At 34.6% G+C, this 24867-nt stretch overlaps 1 protein-coding gene across 4 annotated transcripts; it reads left to right on the top strand.

Annotated features, from left to right (window-relative positions):
* Positions 1-24804, top strand: tpd52l1 (tpd52 like 1). Of its 4 annotated transcripts, XM_073853090.1 has the most exons (10): positions 10-106; positions 1749-1793; positions 2233-2256; positions 10149-10264; positions 10879-11027; positions 18115-18216; positions 21004-21018; positions 23591-23629; positions 23975-24035; positions 24211-24804. In XM_073853090.1, the coding sequence occupies exons 1-10, from the start codon at positions 88-90 to the stop codon at positions 24325-24327; spliced, it is 687 nt and encodes a 228-aa protein (XP_073709191.1). In that variant the 5' UTR covers positions 10-87; the 3' UTR covers positions 24328-24804. The 4 variants fall into 4 exon arrangements, with proteins under 4 accessions (XP_073709194.1, XP_073709192.1, XP_073709193.1 ...); XM_073853091.1 differs by lacking the exon at positions 21004-21018 and having other exon boundaries at positions 9-106; XM_073853093.1 differs by lacking the exons at positions 1749-1793; positions 2233-2256 and having other exon boundaries at positions 1-106.
* Positions 24805-24867: the final 63 nt, after the last annotated feature.

Genomic DNA, 24867 nt, shown 5'->3' with positions numbered 1-24867 from the left:
GGAGCGGTTGTGTTGGACGGGATATTTCTCTGAACTGAGAGGTGCTGTTAATGTGAACTGGACCTGCATTTGCACAGTACCGCTAATATGGAGCCCAGACAACAGGGTGAGCTTACTTTCTAAACACTTCCATCTGTTATTATATCTTTGTGCATGTAATACTTCTGCAAATATGGTTTCACTTTCTTGTTTATCCTCAAATAACATAAGAGCAGATCTTCAATGAAGAGGCACGTTATGTTATGCTGATTTTATTTTTGCAATAGATTAGAACAGATAACTAACAGCCTAAGATTAATCTTTTAATACAATGTATTAGTCTACTAGTGTTTCTCTACAGTAGTCTAGTTGATTTAGCTTCATTCTTACTAGGTGAATGAGCTTAAGCAGGACTTATGATCAAGTTTTCCAGGGTTAAGTTGTCAAAACACGTAAACAAATGAGGGAATTGGATGCAGCTCCTCCCTCTCTCTATCTCTCAAGTTCCTTTAGTTGCAGGGATCTGAACAACCACGTGACCTTCCCATTACATTTCCACGTGATTTTCCAGAGCTAAATAATTGAAATCTTGTGACCAGATATGTTCCAGTGGTAGTACCAGTGAATTGGCTGGTGTTTAAAACACCACACACTGTACAGTTTAATAGTATAGACATCCAGTTTGCATCGAGTACTGTGTTGCTCCAATGTCACAAGCTCTAATGACAGGGCTGGGCAATGTAAAGTCATATAATTATCATCAATCAATGTCAGTGTATTAAACACACTTTGGTATACTGTTTGAGGTCTAGGCAAGGACCCTCACCTGTACCAACAAGACCAGTAATAACCAATGAATTAATATTAGAACAGCAAACATAAACAAACAAACAAACAAACAAACAGTAGTATAGTAATTTATATCATGTCGATGACAAAAACTGAATCAGTAAGTTATAGTAACTTCAGTCATTTACAACAATAATTGTGAAGTCAGTGCCGATCTGCTGTTATTAAGCTATATACAGTGTAGTATAATAGTACAGTAGAGTAAAGTTTAAACAAATTACGCTATGTATGGTGTATTTTTAATTCACAATTATGTTTTTTGGAATTGTTTTGTTTGTATTTATATAATTTTTAGAATTTGACGACAAAATGCAATGATTTATAGCAAAGGAGTTTGTGAATAGTAAATGTCAAGTCAATGTATTTTTCCACTCATTATAGTTGACTTTTAATATATGAGTACAGTATAATATACTGCATTATTGTAAAGTACACAAAACCAAAAATAGTACATGTGACCCTGGACCACAAAACCATTCATAAGGGTCAATTATACATCACCCGAAAGTTGAATAAACAATGCTGATGTATGGTTTGTTAGGATGACAATATTTGGTCAAGATACAACTATTTGAAAATCTGGAATCTGAGGGTGCAAAAAATCAAAATATTGAGAAAATCGCCTTTAAAGTTGTCCAAATGAAGTTCTTAGTAATGCATATTACTAATCAAAAATTAAGTTTGGATATATTTATATATTTTTAATAATTTTGACCCATACAATGTATTGTTGGCTATTTCTGCAAATATTCCCATGCTACTTATGACTATTTTGGTGGTCCAGGGACACATATTTAGTTTAATCTAAAATTATGAATACATTTATTATATTTAGAAGTGGTAAAGTTAATGCATATATGCATTTGTGCTCTTATCATGCTTTAATATCTTATGTTTGTTTTACCAATCATACTTCACAGAGCTGTACTCTAGCGTACTGACTCCTGAAGCAATAGTAGACTGGGGTAAGAGCTTGCTGTGTAATGTAATGAAAGTGAATGTGACAAACCCAACCTCTGTAGATGTGTAGATCACTCCATTTCCACCTCTGAGCTGATGGATGCTGAGTTGTTTGTAGCTGTTTGACATAGGTGCTTTTAGATGGAAGTAGACAGTCATGTCAAAGACTTGTAGACACAGCTACACCCTAGAACTGTGACATTATTTGATTGACACACCCTTGGTTGTGCTTCAAATGCATGCCATGTTGAGTTTCCTTGAATATGACAACATGGGTTTTAAATGCATGCCTGCGTACATTTTGTTTCAGTTCTTTGCTGTTGAATGCAGCTTGGTTGCATGTTCTTGTCAGATTTGAGTGCTGTTTTGTAATTTGTAATCTGTTTGGATTTAGTGTATCAGATCATGTAATGTTCTCCTTATTTTCAATTTGCTGAACGACAGAAGACAGAGAAACTTTCCATGCAGGTAGGTCTCAGAAACATCTCATTTCATCTGAAAGCTGAGTTTTAAAAACAACCCATTACACACTTTGCATGGTCACCATCTGGAATTTCCTGCCAGTCACTAAATACTCTGTCGTGTCTCTGTGCAGCAGTCAGACAGAATTAAATCCAGTCAGATAATCACTAAGGAGAAATCCCTCAGATTACTCTGGCAAGGCCAGAAATTGCGCAATGCTTCGCTGAAACTGTGCCTTTAAATACTGCTTTATTTCAAGCTCTGAATAGATTGTGTTTGCATTATTTCAAAGGAGTTATTTAGCAAAAAAAAAAAAAAACAAGGATTTGTTTTATTTGTCACAGAAAACATTTTATTAGGACTTTTTGCTTGTTAGTAGCACAGTCAAACTTAACCTGTTAGCACCAGAATTGCTATTGCTAACTAAAACTATTTATTTGTTAGACAAAGTACTAAAATTGCTAGCACTAAATGTGAAATAAATAAATAAAAGCTAACAAAACACCTAAAAAAATCAAACATAAAGATATGTATATACAATACTAGTCAAAAGTTTTTGAACAGTAATATATATTTTGTTTTAAATCTTAAAAATGTTTTTTAAAGAAGTCTCTTCTGCTCATCAAGCCTGCATTTATTTGATCCAAAGTACAGCAAAAACAGTAAAATTTTGAAACATTTTTACTATTTAAAACAACTATTTTCTATTTTTAAAATGTAATTTTGGAGTTTTTTTTTGGAAAGAAGTTATATAAATTAATAAGGATGCTTTAAATTGATGACAAGTGATGATAAAGACATTTATAATGTTACAAAAGATTTCTATTTCAAATAAATGCTGTTCCTCTGAACTTTCTATTCATCAAAAAAACCTTCAGCTTTGAAATCACCGGAATAAATTACATTTTAAAATATATTTAAACAAAAACGGTTATTTTAAATAGTAAAAATATTTCAGAATTTTACTGATTTTGCTGTACTTTGGATCAAATAAATGCAGGCTTGGTGAGAAGAAGAGACTTCTTTAAGTAACATAAAAAATCTTACTGTTCCAAAACCTTTTGACTGGTAGTATATACAAATGAAAGCTCATTCAAAATACAGTAATAGTAAATAAATAATGCTAATATTTTTTCTTAATCATATCTAATCTTGTTTTGAATGCCTTTGTCTTTCATTTCTATTAGTGGGTGATAAGAACTAGGTGGTTTGTTCATCTGATGGTGATAAGAATGCCCTCCTCCTCCTCTTCACATAGATATCTTTCTCTGAGGACAGTGAAGTGATTCTTTGTGAGTCTGTTGCGTCGTCAGAAAGGAAAATGAGGACATTGAGAAAGCTGGATGCATAGTCCAGTGAGCTTGAAGAAGCTGAACTGTCGAGCACGCTGCCCTAAAGGGACACTTAGTTACTCAGATGACACAACGAATACCATGACACGACTCTGACTCCCTCACCCAGACAGAAGAACATAAGAAAGATAAACTCTGGTTGGGCCATTAATGACAAAAATAGACAACTAACCCCAGAAGGAAAATATTTGAAAGCTTATCTACAAAGATTTTTTTTTGTCATTTTAGTGATGGGAAATCAAACTAATTTCAATTAGTTGCTTTTGAGCAGTTAATTTAAACAGATTTGACTAATTCATTAAAAAAAGAACCAACTCAAAAGAATTATTCCTACTAGGGATGGGCGATATGACCATATCACAATATGAGTCATTTTATTTCACAATATATATCACATTTTTTTTTTTTTTTTTTTAAACCATATACATTTAATAATTTTTGTCACCAGTGGTAATATAACAAAAAAAAATTAACACTGGCCTAAAAAAACAAAAAACTCAAGCTCGCTAAAGACAAGTAAACAGTCAGCGCAATTGGACAAAAAAACTACAGTAGAACAAATAAATAAGAAATGCTACATACATTGCATAAACTAATCAAATATATAAAAACACTGCATACATAATACATACTAAAGTTAGGCGAATCCCCAACCCGCTGACGAATTGAATTTCTGTAGGCGGGATACCGCGTTGTGACATCATTGCATGCGGAAAACAAACGCTGTAGTCCAAGCGAGTTGTTTCGTTGTAGTTCTTGAAAAGGGACTTTTTAAAAGCTAAATATATCCCTTTGGAGTGGACTTTGAGATTTGTAACTTTGTAGATGTTTTTTATGCCCAAACGTACACACCACACACTGGCTAAAGTTCAAAAAGTGAAAAAGCATAATAGCACCCCTTTAAAAATAAAAAACCTAAATGATTACATTGCATAGTTATTCATACCCTTATCTGGGACACTTGAAATTTTGCTCAGTAGCATTCATATTGCTTGTAGATGTTACTACACTTTGAGTGAAGTTAATTCATTTGAATGGTCAAATTTGGAAAGGCACACATATCTTAATAAAAGGTCTGACAGCTGAAAATGCATATCAGAACAAAAACCAGGGTTGCCAGGTTTTCACAACAAAACCCGTTCAATTGCTACTCAAAACTATCCCAATCGCATTTTGAGGGGGGTCCCCTGTTAAAAATTGCGCTCAGTGGTTTAATATACTCGTTTCAAAAACAACCTGCCGAAACAGTGTTAAAGTAGCCCAATTCTGCGGGAAAACCACAGACTTGGCAACACTGGCGAAAAGCAAGTCCTGATGCAGCCTTAATGAAAACCCAGTCCAAAGCATTTTCAGAATCTCAGACTGGGCAGAAGGTTCACTTTTATTTTACAGGACAATGAGCCAAAGCTTGTTGCATCATACCCAAAAAGACTTGAGGCTATAAAGGTGCTTCAGCTAAGTACTGATTTAGGGGGTATGAATACTTATGCAATGTACTTATTTGATTTTTTTTTTTTTTAATACATTTCTGAACTTGTGACAATGTTGTTTTTTCCTTTGTCATTATGGTGTATGGAGTGTAAATTAATGTGGAAAAAAGTAATTTAGAGTAGTTTAATATAAGGCAGCAACATAGCAAAACATGAAAAACCTATAACCTAAATCATTGTGTTTAAAAGGATACTTGCAAAGACAGGGATTTTGACACATGCAAGTGTGTGTATTTAACCATTCAAGGCTTATAAAGTGGCAAAAATAACTGAGCACCATCTTCACATGCACGCGACACTCTGACAGATTGCGTTTTAATATCTTAAAATCACTTGTTATTAAACCACAATGCTTAAAAACAGCAGCAAACAATGCATTTTGTGATCACGTAGCATAGCAATGTCACACGAGTGTGTAACCGCGATAGAGACGATAGTTTAAAATCTCTACCGGTTGACAAATACTAACTGGTTAATCATATCTACCAGTATATGTGACGAAAAAAGACAGATTTAGATGACCGTTGTCTTTGATCAACCAGCTCAACTAGGTTCTTAACTATGGTTAGGTTAAAAATAATGATCTACATTCAAGGTCAGTCTAAACTGTGCTTGCTAATAACCTAGATGAACCATCTAGAAATTCATCAGAATTTGTTTTTATCAGAATTTTTTCAGCATGCAGGAACCATGTCATTATTTAAATTAGTTTTAAAACTAATAATTTTTCCCCCTCTGAAATGCACCATAGCATTATCTTTTCAAATGATCTCGTGTTAAATCATAGATGCCTCAGCAGTTCATCCTGGTGTTGTTGAATGAACCAATTTAATATCACACAGCTCTCCTTTTCCAGTAATAAACCTTCAACAAAGATTAAGCTCAGTGTCTGCAGACACAGTAGAACGACAATGGAAAGGAAAGGGTATTATTTTACATATTTAACACGAAAATGATCCTCTCTACTTCCTCTTATTCGAGGCGCAGACCCTTAAATAGATTTAGGGAATCCGATTCATGGGATAATTGGGAGGTTGATGCAAGACATCAAGAAAGTTGCTAGGCAACCTGAACAATGAGGCTGTGAGATAATTGCTTTTATCAAGTAACTTTTCTTCTGAGTTATGCACCAAGATCCGACCCTCAGTTTTAATCTATTTCAAGAAATCTATTCAGCCTATTCTTGTTATAAGTAAATAAACAGTGTTGAAATCTTATAGACTGGAGGTTTATCTAGTGTCAGAAGTGTGTACAACGTGTTTGTCCCATGAAGATTATTTTGAAATTACTTTTAGTACAAATAGCAAATATACACTACCTGTCAAAACGTTTTGAACAGTAAAATTTTTAATGATTTTAAAGAAGTCTCTTCTGCTCACCAGAAGCATTTATTTGATCCAAAGTACAGCAAAAACAGTAAAGTTTTGAAATATTTTTACCATTTAAAATAACTGCTTTCTATTTAAATATATTTTAAAATGTAATTTATTCCTGTGGTCAAAGCTAAATTTTCAGCATCATTACTCCAGTCTTCAGTGTCACACGATCCTTCAGAAATCATTCTAATATGCTGATTTGCTGTTCAAGAAACAATTATTATTATTATTATTATTATTATCAATTTTTAAAACAGTTGAGTACATTTTTTTCAGGATTTTTTGATGAATAGAAAGATCCAAATATCAGCATTTATCTGAAATAAAAAGCTTTTGTAACATTATACATTATACTAGTCAAAAGCTTGGAGTCATAATATGTATTTAATTTTTGGGAAAAAATTTATTATGTTATAAAAGATTTCTGTTTCAGATAAATGCTGTATAAATGCAGAAATCTGAAAAAATCTACTCAGCTTCTCAGCAACATAATAATAATACATGTTTTTTTGCAGCAAATCAGAATATTAGATTTCTGAAGGATCATGTAACTGGAGTAATGATGCTAAAAATTCAACTTTGTAATCACAGGAATAAATTTCATTTTAAAATATATTCAAAAAGAAAACTGTTGTTTTAAATAGTAAAAATATTTTACAATTTTACTGTTTTTGCTGGACATTGTATCAAAAAAATGCATGCTTGGTGAGCAGAGGAGTCCAAAAAAACACGAAAACATGACTGGTAGTGTAGTTGAATGACAGATGAAGAGAAGTGTAAATTCATAAGAAGTCAGATCATGTTAATGTCCTCTAGCCATAAATGAACCATCTTGCTTTAGTTGTAAACAGATAGATTTGATCTTCTACACAATCTATTGTGCTTGGTGTAAATGATGAATCTGAGATTTCATTCCTGAGCTTGCTTGGTCCGACCAGCTCTGCTCTTCTACCTGCTGATTGCATTAGCCACTAAAAGTGTATCACGCGTTTAATGCCATGGCACTTTAATCAGTTTCTCGTGTAATGACTGACCAGACCTCTGAGATGTGACTCTTGTTTTCCTCTGTGGACAAAAACAACCCTAACCTTTATTCACATAACTGGAGCCATATCAAGTTCATTAGTGCTTCCTCATTTAAGCTTTCATTTTCTATCTGTTTTAAAATTCACTTTTATTTTGAGTGTTTTTAATTCTCCCAAAATATTGATTTATGTAAATCATGTCAAGCATGTATTGCAATTAAATGAAACTGAAACATATAGTAATGTACTGAGAGAGTGATTCGGCAGGGAACTGATTTAAGGTTTCAGTTATACAGTAGGTGTGAAAATAAAACCATATTACTACTTTCATGTCCTTTTCTCTTTGCTTAAGTTCAGTTTAAATCCTCACATGTGTAAGAGAATGCTGCCGTTTTATGATTAAGATTAAATTCCAGATTGAAATCAGCCTAATGTTGCCTCAAAACATGCTGCCATAATTGCTGTAAATAAATTTGAACTTGAATGTGATCTTTAAGGAAACATATAGGTACGCTTTATTAAACCTCATCAGTCTGGCTTATTTGCAAGGCTTTATTGTTGCAAGGTGTTTTCAATCTTACTGTCTTTAACTGTAAATATACCTTCATTCTGGGGTGAGGCAGGATAATTACACAGGGAAGGTGATGGTTAAATGTGTTTAAAGGCTAAACTGCTGTTTTCACACTGATTGAAGGGTCGTTTTTGTATAGTGCAAATGCTGTTAAGACATAATGGGTGAACTTGTGCATAAAATAGCTACAGTCAAGCCCGAAATTATTCATACCCCTGGCAAATTCTGACTTAAAGTTACTTTTATTCCACCAGCAAGTTTTTTTCTTTTTTTTTGATTAGAAATGACACAGACATCTCCCAGAAAACAATAAGACGATGTACATGAGGCATCATTGTGGAAAAAATTATTACTCATCTTTTATTTACATTTATTTACATACCCTTCTGAATAATCAATAGAAAAGCCTTTATTGGCTAGAACAGCAATCAAACGCTTCCTATAATTGCTGACCAGCTTTTTGCATGTCTCCACTGGTATTTTTGCCCATTCATCTTTGGCGATGAGCTCCAACTCTTTCAGGTTGGAGGGTCTCCTTGCCATCACCCTGATCTTTAGCTCCCTCCACAGATTCTCAATTGGATTTAAGTAGGACTCTGGCTGGGCCACTGCAAAACGTTAATGTTTTTGTCTGCTAACCATTTCTTCACCACTTTTGCTGTGTGTTTTGGGTCGTTGTCGTGCTGAAATGTCCACTGCTGCCCAAGGCCAATTTTCTCTGCAGACTGCCTGAGGTTGTTGTTAAGAATTTTGATGTATTGCTCCTTTTTCATGGTGACGTTTACTGTGATTAGGTTCCCTGGTCCACCGGCTGAAAAACACCCCCAAAACATTAGGTTCCCACCACCATGTTTGACAGTGAGGATGGTGTTCTTAGGGTTGAAAACTTCATTGTGGCCAAACAATTTAATTTTTGTTTCATCTGACCATAAAACAAAAGACCAGAAGTCTTCTTCTTTTTCCAGATGAGCATTTGCAAAGGCCAAGCGGGCTTTTGTGTGCCTTATCTGGAGAAGTGGAGTCCTCCTTGGTCTGTGTCTGTGGAACCCAGCGGTTTGCAGTGTCTCTTGGACTGTCTGCTTTGAGATGTTGCCAATGTTTCATGTAATACTTTGTTTCATGTTTCAATAATCCTTTGCACTGTAGCCACTGGAACTTCAAAACATTTAGATATGGACTTATAGCCCTTTCCTGACTTGTGAGCAGCCACAATGCGCAGCCGCAGGTCCTCAGTGAGCTCCTTTGTCTTAGCCATGACTGTTCACAAACCAACAGCAGAGAGCTTCTGTTTTTCACCTGTTGAGTTGATTAAAACAGCTGTTCCCAATGAATCAGGGTAATAAGGATGCTTTAGGACAGCTTGGACTGTTTGGAATGGTATAGAACTTTGGAATTTCCCATAGACTGTGAGAGTTTGCAAAGGGTATGAATAATTTTGGACATTATCGTCTTATTATCTTTTGGGAGAAGCCTGTGTCATTTCCGGTTAAAAAAAAAAACTTGCTGGTTGAATAAAAGTAACTTTAAGTCAGAATTTGCCAGGGGTATGAATAATTTCGAGCTTGACTGTATGTTATCAACTGTTTTCAGTGTTAATAATAAAAAGAAATGTTTTTTAAACAGTAAATCAGATTATTAGAATGATTTCTGAAGGACCATGTCATGTGACACTAAAGACTGGAGTAATGGCTGTTCAGCTTTGCCATCACATAAATAAATTGCCTTTTAAAATACATTAAAAACATGTCTTGTAATTGTAATTGTAATTGAAAAAAAATCTTTTTGACTCCAAAGTTATAACTGGTAGTGTATGTAGTGTTTTAAATGATAGTATAAATAAAAAAGTTATATTTTTGAGGTAAACTATTCCTTTAAGTATGGAATGATGTGTTTTAACAACTGACAGACTCAAAACCTTTTTTGTTAAATGGTTCTATGATTTGATCATCCTTTTAGCAACGGTGGATTGACTTCAAGTTAGTTCTGTGAAATCAAATCTGCGAAAGAATGTGTGCTCATAGATTTGTCCATTTGAGTTAACAATAACTTTCATTGTTCTGTTATTTTTGCACATTTATTTCTAGGTTTATTGGATAAAGAGCCTCTAAAGGAAGTGGACGAGGACATGGTGTCAGAGGTGGACCTCAACAACACTATCACAGAAGAAGAGCGAGAGGAAATGGAGAATGAACTGACTAAGGTATTTTCACCAGGATAATGGCCTGGTTGATACTTAGAAGCAATGTTAGTCTGTGAAGTCAAAGGCTACGAAGCTCAAACAGAAATAGTGCATGTTATGTAAATCCTGCTGATTCGTCTGCATTTTCCTTCTTTGCATAGTGTGACTCACTGGTAAAAAGTGAAAACGTGCCACTGTTTGCTTATGGAGCTATTTCTATCGGTTGTGAGAGTTAAAAATAAAATGTATCAATGTAAAAGTATAGCTAGGTTGATTTTAGTCATATTAAAGCTTTTAGTATTGAAATACAATCCAGTCTTCTACAGTATTTTCTGAAATACACAGTGCTGTTCCCACAAACGGTCTGCATTACCTCATCCAGAACATATACCCATGATTGAAAATCATGTGACCGAAGCTTTCCCATTTTTTCTTGGGCTACTTTATCCTTCCAGATCTTCATGGTCCACTTAGCAATGTAAGGGAGAGGTGAAACTGTGACACAGTTTGCATATGAGACAGAAGGAAAAGAGTGGACACTTCATATTAGAACTGAATTATCCATTGTTCATATAACTGTTATTTAAATCTGAAGAGGTTCAGTCCCCAACCTTGACTTGTTTTCCTTCTGTCAGTTAGAAGAAGAAATCACTACTTTGAAACAAGTCCTGGCCTCCAAAGAAAAGCGTCACTTGGAGCTGAAAGAGAAACTAGGGATCACACCTCTGAGTGAACTGCGACAGAACTTCAGCAAGAGCTGGTACGACATGCAGACCAGCACTGCGTAAGTAATCTTTGCTAAACCTTGTAATTAATGTCATATTTCATTTTGGCTTGTGATAACAGATGCACCATGATACTTTTTTAAAAAGACAACAGTGGTGGTCCTTGACCAAAAGGGGAAAAATCACTTTTTAACAATCTTTTAACAATCTTCTATACACATGTTTAGTTTCAAGTAGACCTAGGTTTAATTAATATATTTGTGTATTTGTGTATATATATATATATATATACTTTTATAGTTTATATAAGCACTGCTGTTCAAAAGTTTAGGATCATTAAGATTTTTTATGTTTTTTAAAGTCTTTTCTGCTTATCAAGGCTGCATTTATTTGATGAAAAAACATTAATATTGCATTAGTGGTTTTCTATCTTAATATACTTTAAAATAGAATTTATTCTTGTAATGCAAAGCTAAATTTTCAGCATCATTACTCCAGTCTTCACTGTCACATGATCCTTCAGAAATCATTCTAATATATTTTTCAGAATTCTTTGATTAATAAAGCGTTAAAAAGAACGGCATTTATTTAAAATAGAAAACTTTTGTAATAATATACACTGTTTTAAGTTTGAGGTCAGTAAATTTTTTCTATCTTTCTTTCTTTGAAAGAACTTAATACTTTTTTTCATCAAGGATATGTTAAATTCATTTAAAAAAAAAGTGATAGTAAAGACTTATATTGTAATAGAAGGTTTCTATTTTGAATAAATGCTGTTCTTTTAAACTTTATATTCATCAAGAATCCTGAAACAAATATCACAGGTTCCAAAAAAAATATTAAGCAGCATTGTTTCCAACATTGATAATAAATGAGCACATTAAAATGATTTCTGAAGGATCATGTGACATTGAAAAGTGAAGACTGGAGTAATGGCTGATGAAAATTCAGCTTTGCATCACAGAAATAAATTACATTTGATTAGTATATTAATTATATTTATATTTATTAGTATATTAAAATAGAAAATTGTTATTTTAAATTGTAATAATATTTCAGAATATTACTTATTTTTCTGTACTTTTGATTTAAAAAAAATAGAACTTTGATGAGCATAAGAGACTTCTTTAAAAAAAGATAAAAAATCTTACTGATCCCAAACTTTTTAATAGCAATGTATATATGTAGTTGAGTTATTAATGTTAACAAAAACAACTAAAACATTTTTTTTTATTAAAATAAAACTGAATAAATAACTTAAAAATGAGAAATGTTGCAACTAAAATTGCTAACCGGAAAAAAACTAATTACTAACTAATAGAAAAAATAAATTACTAAAATTGAAAAAAAAAAAAAAATGTTTAACCTAATATTATTTTTAAAAAATACCAGTAAAAATTACAAAAGCACATAACAAAATTAGTAAAAATTTTAATGAAAACGGAAAATATAAAAACAAAGCTAATAATTCTAAACATTAATAAAAAGTATAATAGCCTATGAATTCCGTGATACTAAAATAACATTAAGTTGACATGTATTTTTATTATATTTTATGTCTATATTTTAGTTTCCTCATTAAAATCCAGGACTTTGCATCAAAAAAGAACAAAATTTACATTGACCTACAGTTTATTAGCCAGCTTCCTTCTTGACAATGGATTGCAATCTGAATGAGCATGTTGAAACAGTGGTGTTTCCCTCTGTCTATGTATATTTAGGTTATGGCCATCACATTGTGATCCATATCTCCCTCAGTTCACAATTACCCAGACAAACAATGACGCTCTGAGACACGCAAGCCATTTGCACAATAAAAACATCAGTGCGACAAGGCTTGCTGCACATCTATGCACTGATCCTAGCTGCACATCTCTGTTTCTCTTCATATACACATACTGAACAGACAAACAAGCTATTATTGTCAATGAAAAGCAAGTGGAAACTTAAATAAATCCAGATCTCTTTATGACTCATAAAGTAGCATAATAATGTTGTTGTGCATGTTTGTGCATCACAACCCTCAGGAATAACACAGATTAATACACAATTACAAGCATGATAAAATAGAAACCGTCATAAGCGATGATTATGTGAATTTATGCTAACAGAAGAACATTTATTCATTAAGCAGATGTTTTTACCCAAATTATAATTATACAAGAAGAAACGATTAATCAAAAGGAAAAAAAAACAATATATAGGTATATCCCATGTTCACCTAGTTATTCGGTTACTACAGTGACATCGTAATTAGCTTCTCAAATGAATAGTCCTTCTCATGTCGCAGTTGCTATGGTGAGGAGGTTGTGGGCTGAGAGGGACAAAGCGATTAGATGGCGTCTGCTGACCAATATGGATGATTCCTGCATTAGCCTGAGTGTCTCTACACATGCACTCATCAAAGGACTAGATTTCCAGCTCCTAGTCTGGTCTCAGATCAGTCAAGATGTGCTGTTATACAAAGCTTGTAATTTCACATTGTGATTCACCTCATGAACTGTGATTAGACTGTGAAATGTGACTTATAGCTTTATACAACTTAAAGGACTAGTCTAGTCGCCCAAAAATAAACACTCTGTCATGAGAATACAATACAAGAGAATATCTGAGTTACTTTTTCAAATGCAGTGAGGGAAAAATTATTTCATCCCCTACTGATTTTGTACATTTGCACACTGACAAAGAAATGATTGGTATATAATTTTAAAGGGGCCATCTGATGCCCATTTTCCACAAGTTGATATGATTCTTTAGGGTCTAAATGAGAAGTCTATAACATACTATATATGTTTATAACATAAATAAAAACACTCTTTTTACACAAAATCAGCCCTTTTAGAGCAAGCTATTCTGTTGCATGTTCCTATAAATGCTAATGAGCTCTGCTCGCCCCGCCCCTCTCTGCCGCGGGACGATGAGCCGTAGGACAGGCCATTTGCTAGGATGCATAAAAAACCCTTATACTCACTTCTGCTGTGGGTGAAGCTGCATCACAAATGATTTGCACGAACACAGACGCATATATAGATCGGATCGGTGGTTTCCTTTCAAAAAGGAAAGTAACGATAATCCTCAGCGTCTTCAGCGTCTCAGATGTCGGGAGTAAATGACGACTGTTATGTTCATTATTCTTGATTTCAAAAAGGGGATAATACTTTTAAGGATTAAAAAAATACCACTGGGTAGATTTTTATCATTGTAGGGCGGTACACAAATTGCCAACACACATTAATGTTCAAACAACATGTAAAAGTGAGTATTGCATTCGATGACCCCTTTAATAGAAAAACAACAACAAAAAAATGTAATTTTAATGAGTGACGTAAGTATTTGATCCCCTATCAATCAGCAAGATATCTAGCCCTCAGGTGTCTTTTATACAGGTAACAAGCTGAGATTAGGAGCACTACCTTTAGGAGAGTATAAAAGACACCTGTCCACAGAAGTAATCAGTCAATCAGATTCCAAACTCTCCACCATGGCCAAAACCAAAGAGCTGTCCAAGGATGTCAGGGACAAGACTGTAGAACTACACAGGGCTGGAATGGGCTACAAGACCATCGCTAAGCAGCTTGGTGAGAAGGTGACAACAGTTGGTGCGCCAATCTGGGACTCCATGCAAGATCTCACCTCGTGGAGTTTCACTGATCATGAGATCGGTGAGGAATCAGCCCAGAACTACACAGGAGGATCTTGTCAATGATCTCAAGACAGCTGAGACCATAGTCACCAAAAGTTGGAAGTTTAGAAGCTTGCCAGTGAACACCTGAATGATTCAGAGGAGAACTGGGTGAAAGTGTTGTGGTCAGATGAGACCAAAATCGAGCTCTTTGGCATCAACTCGACTCGCCGTGTTTGGAGGAGGAGGAATGCTGCCTATGACCCCAAGAACACCATCCCTACCATCAAACATAGAGGTGGAAACATTATGCTTTGGGGGTGTATTTCTGCTATGGGGACAATACAACTGCACCGCATCAAAGGGACGATGGACGGGGCCATGTATTGTCAAATCTTGGGTAAGAACCTTTCCTCAGCCAGGGCATTGAAAATGGGTCGTGGATGGGTATTACAGCATGACAGTGACCCAAAACACACGGCCAAGGCAACAAAAGAGTGGCTCAAGAAGAAGCACATTAAGGTCATCCAGACCTTAAACCCATAGAAAATCTGGGGAGAAAGCTGAAGGTTCGAGTTGCCAAATGTCAGCCTCGAAACCTTAATGACTTGTAGGGGATCTCCAAAGAGGAGTGGGACAAAATCCCTCCTGAGATGTGTGCAAACCTGGTGGCCAACTACAAGAAACGTCTGACCTCTGTGATGCCAACCAGGGTTTTGCCACTAAGTCAATGTTTTGCTAAGGAGTCAAATACTTATTTCACTAATTAAAATACAAATCAATTTATAACTTTTCTGAATTTTTTTGTTGTTATTCTGTCTCTCACTGTTCAAATAAACCTACCATTAAAATTCTAGACTGATCATGTATTTGTCAGTGTGCAAATGTGCAAAATCAACAGGGGATCAGTAACGCCAGTTACTTTGTTTTCCTATTTATTGACTGACAAGTCTCCTGTCCCCACGTTTAGAGAAATTGGAAATAAGTTTAGATGCGTTGTGTGCGCTGTGTAAACATGACGTTTACTAGACTAAATGTGAACACGAATTAAAACAGATTCAGTAATCCTTAAAAATGATTATAAAACGGTTAGTTCCATTCCTCAGTTCTGATTGGTCAGCAGCTGTGTTTTATTCACGATACAGCACGGCTACGACCGCTTCACTCAACGTTCTGTGTATCATTGAACCTCCTTAGCAACCACCCTTAGCAACGTAAACAAAGCTTTAGCAGTTAGGGACTACTTTTTACAGCGGAAGGCAGTTAATGATTTTACTTTATGAAAACGTACAACCTAATATATATAAATTAATATATATTTTTTATATTAATATTTTTATTGTGTGGTAACCATTTTATAAAAGCAATAAGGTACTTGAGGCCGTGCTGTATCGTGAATAAGTCACGGCTGAAGGGGTTGCAGGCACTCCGCTTCGCGTCGTGCCTAACAACGCCCTTCAGCCGTGATTTATTCACGATACAGCACGGCCTCTCGTACCTTATTGCTTAAATAAAAACTCAGAATATGATGCAAACCTACAATAATTAAATATGTTAAATAACACAAATATACTTTATGTATTTAATCCCATTTTATTAACTAGTGTCTTTGCTGCTGACCTTCGATGATCTAATTCAACCATACTAACAAGCGAAAATGACTTTAGATTAAGAAACTAATTTTATTGCTGAAGAGTGTTGAAACTTTCTTCTTCTGCATTCTACTTTTGCGTTCTGGCTTTTACATTTGCCAAAAATAAAACTTTTTATATTAAAAACAAACAAGGAAGCCCTGGTCAGATTTAAAAAGTATCACACAAGTAATGTAACGCATTACTTTCCATAAAAGGTAACTAAGTAATTAGTTACTTTTTTGGGGATTAACGCAATATTGTAATGCATTACTTTTCCCCAACACTGCTCTCCATCTTGTCAATCCAAACCTTTTGACTTTCTATCGTAAAAGATGTTTCACACAATGTTGACGCTTCATTTTTTCATGGAGTAAAGGTAAATGAGGATGATCAAGCTCTGAAAATGACAAATAAACAACATAACATCACTGTAGAAGTAATCAAGGCTCATACTATATTACAGGTTTCCTGAAGTCATACATGTACTATTGCTTTGCGTAAGGAACACACCAATGCTTTTTGACTTTTGACTGATCAGAATGTGCCACGGGTGGATACTGTATGTGTAAAATGTTATTATATGTGAAAATGTGAAATGCAGAGCTCTTGGGTCTGGAAGTTTTTTTGTGATTTCAGTTGACTGGTTTAGATTAACTTGCTGTCTAATATGTGATAGGAATCTCACTTAACAGACCTGAGAACATTTAGGAAAAAGCAAAGACATCTCTCTTATACAATATAAACATATTTAAGCAGAGTATCAGTAGCATTGAGGCCCTGGTGTTCCCTTTGTAGACTGTCCCATTGTATTCTCTGGATTGAAGCAGCATTTATTCCTGTTTTCTATGGGATCACAGAAAAAAGCTGAAGCCTGTACATGTTCTAAGTTTGTTCTCATTCTTCAGTCTCCTTTGGGAACTGGCATGTCAGTCTTAATATTTAAAAGTCATTTTTAATGTACTGTAAGATCCACTAAAGAGTTACAGCAGGGGTTCCCAAATTCTTTTGTTAGTCGAAAAAATTAGAAAATATTTTTTTCTTGAAATACCCCCTAGATTTTAAGTTAGTGTTTAAAAACGTTTTTGTAGTTTTCTGAGATTGGTTAATGGTCACATGCCATGCAAGTAAATATAAAATATTGAATCTTTTTAGTCAGTTTTTTATTATTATTCAATGTTTTTATTATCAAACACTTATTTATAATTATGCATTAAGAGCCAGGGGTGTAAACTTTTGAGCAGAATGAAGATGTGTACATTTTTCTTATTTTGACAAAATCTTTTTTTTTTCATTTAGTACTGTCTTTTAGAAGCTTCAGAAGATACTTACATGTTTAGCAGAAGACAAAATAATTTAAATTTACCCTGATCAAATAAAAAAAAATAAAAAATAATGCATCATGTTTCCTTCTTAAGCATCAGTGAGCATTTGAACCATCTGTAATAGTTACATATGAGTCTCTCAGTTGTCCTCAGTGTAAAAAGATGGATCTCAAAACCATAGTCATTGTTGGAAGTTCAAATACACAAAAATGCTGAAAAACCAAAGAATTTGTGGTACCTGAAGGATTTTTTTGTATGTATACATCTTTTTATGTGATATGTAAACATCTTTTTATGTGAAATATCTTATTTAGGTCAGCACTAAATAAAAAAAAAACATGCATTTGGTATGATCCCTCCTGTTTTGGTAAAATAATTAACATTTTGCAGATTCTGCAAGGTGTATGTAAACTTTTGGCCTCAACTGTATATAAGAGGACTTGCTATGGAATGTGTATTAAACTGTGTAAATAAAAAAAGTATGTTTATGTGAGAATTATATTTTATTAATGACACATATGACAGGAATATCTGAGTAAGAGTATCTGTTTTTGTACTCTTCTGGCAGATACAAAAAGACATCTGAGACCCTGAGTACTGCTGGACAACGGACCTCAGCGGCCTTCAGTAACCTGGGCAGTGCCATCACCAGGAAGTTCGGGGACATGAGGTACAATGTCACTTCCCCCTCTGCCTCTTTCTGCTGTCCATCATTTCCTGTTTCTCTTCTGCAGGGGCCTCCCATAGTACACACGCTGTGTATTTTGCACAGTAAAATGGCAGTGGTCTTGAGGCATTTACTTTGGCCAGTCTGTTTGAGTGGCATGTTTGTGTTATGTAAGCCTCATTTAAGCAGCTTTCAGCGGGCCAGATTGGGGGCAGGTCCAGCTGGCATAAAAATAAGAGCTTGTGATGGCATGAAGAATTTACCAGCTCCTCTTCACTGGCTCCTGGATGGTTGAGACACTCTTTGACAATAGATGCTTTCAGTTCAGAAGAACAGCAAGAGAGAATTGTCCACATTTACAGCAGGGTGATAAAGAACTGACTGTTGACAGTCTGTTATTAATAATGGTCATGCTTAACAGATAGATAGATAGATAGATAGATAGATAGATAGATAGATAGATAGATAGATAGATAGATAGATAGATAGATAGATAGATAGATAGATAGATAGATAGATAGATAAAATTGTGTGCTGTAGTTTGTGTGTTTCATTTATCAAGATATAAGAATGATCATAATCAATGCATGATGCCCAGTTCTAATTTACCACTCACCCCTTTAGCAATATAGTGTTGATTTGACTGTTATTGGACATTTATCTATATCCAACACCTCATTACTGTATTTTACTTCAGCATGTTTGGCCTTCAGATACTGTATCCCAGGAGGTATGTGTGTTTGGTTGCCAGTGCGTGACACCATCTCTCTGCATGTGTTTGGGGGTTTTCTATCTCACGTTTGCAGTGAACATCCAAAGAACAATGTTTAGCCTTGCATGGAGCATACTGCATGATTACAATCCATTTTGTTTATGGCTCTAATAATGCTTTTTGCTTTTCAGGAGTTCATCAATACTTCAGAAAGTGTCAAAATGCACATTTTTGTTGAAATGTTGATACGTTTTCTTATAACTTCTGCACAGTTTCTTTGTGTGCGTGCTGTAGTGCTTTGTTTAGTCTTAGGCCCAATTTCATTAGCAGTATACAGTGGCCCTAAAAAGTATTTGGACACTTACTGTAAGTCACTTAAAAATACTGTATGTGAATGCCATTGCATTAGATATACTGTACACTTTTAAAGCTCATTTTGCAAGGTTTAATGTGACAAGAATGATTGTTTAAAGTGAAGACAGTAGGTATTTGTAGTGTAAACAAAAGGGAAACTACATTCAGACATCTACTGTACTTGACACTTGACAGCATTTGGATAAAGGTTAGTTCTAAAAAAAAATTTGGTAATTTGGTTTAATATTCTTCCTATTTCCATTTAAGTGTCCAAACACATTTCATGACCACTCTATTACAGTTTTCTAAAACTAAACTTTATGAAATGTTTAAAAAGTTATTTAAAAATCAGTTGCATGGTTTTAAATAATTCTGCTTTACTGTTCTAATTTTATGCCCAGTTAAAGTTCTACCAATATACTGTACAGTACCTTGCAAAAGTATTCATACCCCTTCATTTTTTTCACATTTTGTTATGTTGCTACCTAAACTGCTTTAAATTACTTTTTTTCCACATCAATCTACACTCCACACAGGTTTTTAACATCTTTGGAAATTTATTAAAAAAATTAAAAACCTAAATGATTCCATTGCAAAAGTATTTCTACCCTTAACTGGGAGAGTTGAAATTTAGCTCAGGAGCATTCATATTGCTTGTAGATGTTACTGCACTTCGAGTGAAGTTAACCTGTGGCAAATTCAATTAAATGGGTATGATTTGAAAAGGCACACACGTCCTAATAAAAGATCTAACAGCTGCATATCAGAGCAAAAACCAAGCCCTGAGGTAAAAAAAAAATGCCTGTAGAGCTCAGAGACAGGACTGCATCAAGCCACACATCTGGGGAAGAGTTTGGAAAAAAAATCTGCTACACAGAAGCATGTTGTCTCCATTACCCTTAATGGAAGAAGTTTGAAACAACCACGACTCTTCCTAGAGCTGAGCCAAACTGAGCAACTGATGGAGATGGTTCTTGGTTAGACTGGTGAACAAGAACCTGATGGTTACTCTAGTTGAGCTTCATGATCATATATGGAGATGGAAAAAACTTACAGAAGGACAAACCCAGGTCAGAGCATTCAGAACCTCAGACTGGGCAGAAGGTTCACCTTCCAACAGGACAATGACCCTAAGCACACAGCAAAAGTGGCTTCAGACAACTCTATGAATGTTCTTGAGTGGCTCAGCCAGAGCCTGGGCTTGAACCCAAACAAACATTTCTGGAGAAACCTTAAAATGTCTGCCAGACCCCATCCAAGCTGGAAGAGCTTGAGAGGTGAAGAGGTGAGACGAAGAATGGCAGATAATTGCTGAATGTTGATGTGCAAATTTTCTTGCATCCTACCCAAAAAGACTTGAGGCTGTAAAGGTGCTTCAGCTAAGTACTGAGTTAAGGGTATGAATAATTATGCAGTGTACTTATTTCATTTTTTTTATTTGTATTAAATTTATGAAGTTGTGACAATTCTGTTTTTGCTTTGTAATTATGGTGCACATAGTGTAGATTGATGTGGAAAAAAGTGAACAAAACGTGAAAAAATGAAGGAGTATGCATACTTTCGCAAGGCACTGTAGTTGTTCTTAATTTGAGAGCTGCATACATTTCTTATGTCCTCAAAAATGTTTTGAGGCTCGTATGACCAATATTTTGTTGTATGGCTTATAATCTGTCATCAAAAAGTGATTTACAATGTTCTTTCCCTATCTCTGATGCGCACCAAAGGTCTTATTCTCTTGGGTAAGATATTGTGTTTATAGATCCCACATAGAGATTAGCAATAGCTGCTTTCTTTTAGCATCTGCATGATACACGAGAAGAGTGACTGTGCTGAAACTAAATCTGACTTAATGACAAGACTCAGACACTGTGTTTCCATAAATAATCAATATGGGTGTGAAGGGGTGTTCAAGTATCTAAGCAGCTAATATGAATATTTCAATACAATTTCAATAAGTGTCAGTCTAACATTGATTCTGAGGGAAAAAAACTGTGTGGAGACATAAATTCATTAAATAATATGAGATGTGAAATGATTCAGTGTCTCAGACTGTGCTGTAGCATTATAAGCAGGTCTTACTTTTGTTTTTATCAGCAGTGCATCTTTAAATACATGTTGAGCCAATGTCAAAATCATTTCTCTGTCTCCCACATTGACTACATGTACAGTTGAGGTCAGAAGTTTACATACACCTTGCAGAATCTGCAAAAAGGTAATTATTTTACCAAAATAAGAGGGTTTATACAAAATGCATGTTATTTGCATGAATAAAATATTTCACATAAAAGACATTTACATATAGTCCACAAGAGAAAATAATAGTTGAATTTATTCAAAATTACCTTGCTTAAAAGTTTACATACACTTGATTTTTAATACTGTGTTGTTACCTGAATGATCAACAGCTGTTTTTTTTAGTGGTAGTTTGTCCCTTGTTTGTCCTGATCAGTTAAACTGCCCGCTGTTCTACAGAAAAATCCTTCAGGTCCCACCAATTCTTTGGTTTTTCATAATTTTTGTGCATTGGAACCCTTTCCAACAATGACTGTATGATTTTGAGATCCATCTTTTCACACTGAGGGCAACTTAGGGACTATAACAGAAGGTTCAAATGCTCACTGATGCTCCAGAAGGAAACACAACCCATTAAGAGCCCCCAAGCTCTTAATGCTCCTGTTTCCTTCTAGAGCATGAAAAGATGAATCTCAAAATCATACAGTCATTGTTGGAAAGGCTTCATATACACAAAAATGCTGAAAGAATTTGTGGCACCTGAAGGATTTTTCTGAAGAACAAGGGGCAAACTAACTGTAAACTAACTGTTCAGGACAAACAAGGGACTCACTCAAAAAAATTACTAAACAAAAAAACAGCTGTGGATGATACAGGTAACAAAACAGTATTAAGAATCAAGTGTATGTAAACTTTTGAATGGGGTCATTTTTTATAAATGTAACTATTTTCTCTTGTGGACTATATGTAAACATCTTTTATGTGAAATATCTTCTTCAGTTCAGTACTAAATAAAAAATAACATGCATTTTGTATAATCCCTTATTTTGTTAAAATAATTAACATTTTGCAGATTCTGCAAGGTGTATGTAAACTTTTGACTCAACTGTATCTGTTTAGTAGACAACTGGTTTCAGCATTTGTTTCTTTTCATTTAACTATTTATGTGTTGACAAATGCATGTATAGCAAAACTTCTTTATCTCACCTACTTTGAATAGCCGTTTTTATCAGGTATGTGGTTTAGTTCTCTCTATGCACAGAAAACAGGAAGTGCAAAATGATCACAGTTCTGTACAGTTACCCAGTTCACATGCAGCTTTCTGCCAGTGTAATTATAACAGGTGTCTACACCTAAATGGGATTGTTATTTTGTTCATTGGAAAGTCACCAGCTTGTACAGTGCCATGCAAAATTTGGGGTCAGGTCTTAGAAATTAGTAGTTTTATTTAACGAGGATGCATTACATCAAAAGACATTTATAATGTTACAATAGATTTTTTTTTATTATTATTATGCTGTTTCCACAAAAATATTAAGCAGCACAGCTGTTTTCAACAGGTATAATTATGAAATGTTTTTGAGCACCAAATGAGCATATGTGACCCTGGACCACAAAAGTGTCCATTTTACATCACATGAAAGCTGAATAAATAAGCTTTCCATTCATGTATGGTTTGAAAATCTGGAATCTGACAGTGCAAATAAAAATAAAATATTGAGAAAATTGCCTAAATTAGCAATGCATATTAATCAAAAATTAAGGTTTGATATATTTTTAGTAGGAAATGTACAAAAAATCTTAATGGATTCAATGTTTTTTGGCATAAAAGAAAGAATTATAATTTTGACCCATACAGTGTATTTTTGGCTATTGCTACAAATATAACCGTGCTACTTAAGACTGGTTTTGTGGTCCAGGGTCACATATTAGAATTATTTCTGAAGTATAATGTGACACTGATGACTGTAATGCTGAAAATTCAGCTTTGCTTCACAGGAATAAATTATTTTAAAAAGTATTCCAATTGAAAACAGTTTTATATTGTAATAAAACTATACGCTTTTACTATTTATGTTATTTTAATCAAATACAGTCTTGGTGAGCATAAGAGACAACTTTCAAAAACAATGAAAGCTCACCAACCCAAAAGTTTGCTAGTGTAGGTGTAGTGAAATGTACTGCTGAGGCTATACATACATATAACTAGCAATTTTATGTGTCATATTTGCAATGTATTTGTATGTCCATTATAATGATTGAACCTCTCTCTTGCTTGGCCATGCTTTCATGGGACAGCTATTCTATACGCCATTCAATGAGCATGCCCACAATGAGGTAAATGTGTGTGACAACTTGCTATGCATGTTTGTTCTATTATTAAATTATAAAACTTTTTTAAACATCCAAAAATGTGATATTTAGGATACAAACAACACAGAAATGCATGTGACATATCTTACAAATGCATAAAATAGTACACTACAGGTTGAGTGTTACTGTGTATGAATGTGCATAAACAGTGGTGTTGTTGCATAAATTATGGTAATCCTTGCATGTACCATCTTGCATGCAACTTTATTACACTAAAATAACCTGGAGAGGATTTTAGGACTGCTGTTGAATGGATCAGATGAGGTTTACCATCTAGATTAGGTAAATAAAACTATTTTTATTTTACAGGAACTCGCCAAGTTTCAAGTCCTTTGAGGAGAAAGTCGAAAGCACAGTTTCAAACATAAAGGTAAGCCTGACATAAAATGACCTTATTAGTGGTCAAACAAGCAAACCAGCTTGGTTTGCCCCATAGTTCAGTGCTGTTAATAATTAATCGGCTTATCATTAGGAATTTTCAACTTAACTATCCTGAATGTCAACATTATTATATCCAATGTCATGAGAGTTTGTGTTATGTGCAGACAAAGGTTGGAGGAACAGGCGGTGCGGGCAGTTTTGAAGAGGTCCTGTCGTCAGCGGCCCAAGCCAGTGCCCAGGACACCCCTACTAATAATGTGACCAACAACAGTGAGCGCTAAGGGGTTTATTGGTGCACCAGTGGAACTCTGATGACCCCTAGTGGTTTGGAGACCACAGTGAAAACTGCACCAAGGGCCCAAAACACGGTAATACATGCCTTTCAGATGCGAGTTGGTGGATTATCCATGCGAAATATTTCTAATCTTTTGCACGGAATGAAAACAACCAAGTGGAGCATGTTTATTCTTTAAGTTCTTTTCAAAATATGTCTTTTTTTTTTTTCTCGAGGAGACTGTCTTTGGTGTAGTCCTGCGTTACTTTATTATTATTTAAACTAACTCAACGCTGTTTAACTGTAACAAAGCATGATTTCCAGGACCAAAAATAATGGCAGCGTATACAATCCTAAGAGAAGTACTTGAATGTTTAACAAAATGGATGTTAGACTTTGTTTTCCTGTCGTATATGTGTTAATGCTCCTATTCCTGCAGATAACAGATGAGACCAGAAAATTAAAGAATGAGGATTTCTGATGAGCTTCTCTGATACGCCTGATGTGAACTGTAATGTATTGGTAACGATAATTGTCACTGACCAAA

This window comes from Garra rufa, chromosome 13 (genome assembly GCF_049309525.1).
Source record: "Garra rufa chromosome 13, GarRuf1.0, whole genome shotgun sequence".
NCBI classification, from domain to species: Eukaryota; Metazoa; Chordata; class Actinopteri; order Cypriniformes; family Cyprinidae; genus Garra; species Garra rufa.
This window is presented reverse-complemented; position numbering and strand designations above follow the sequence as displayed.

Bases quoted from the DNA above. Each gene is read 5' to 3' on its own strand.
- tpd52l1 (XM_073853090.1), top strand. The intron at 10,265-10,878 runs GTATTTTCACCA...TCCTTCTGTCAG, and splicing joins TGGAGAATGAACTGACTAAG to TTAGAAGAAGAAATCACTAC. The intron at 24,036-24,210 runs GTAAGCCTGACA...TGTTATGTGCAG, and splicing joins GCACAGTTTCAAACATAAAG to ACAAAGGTTGGAGGAACAGG.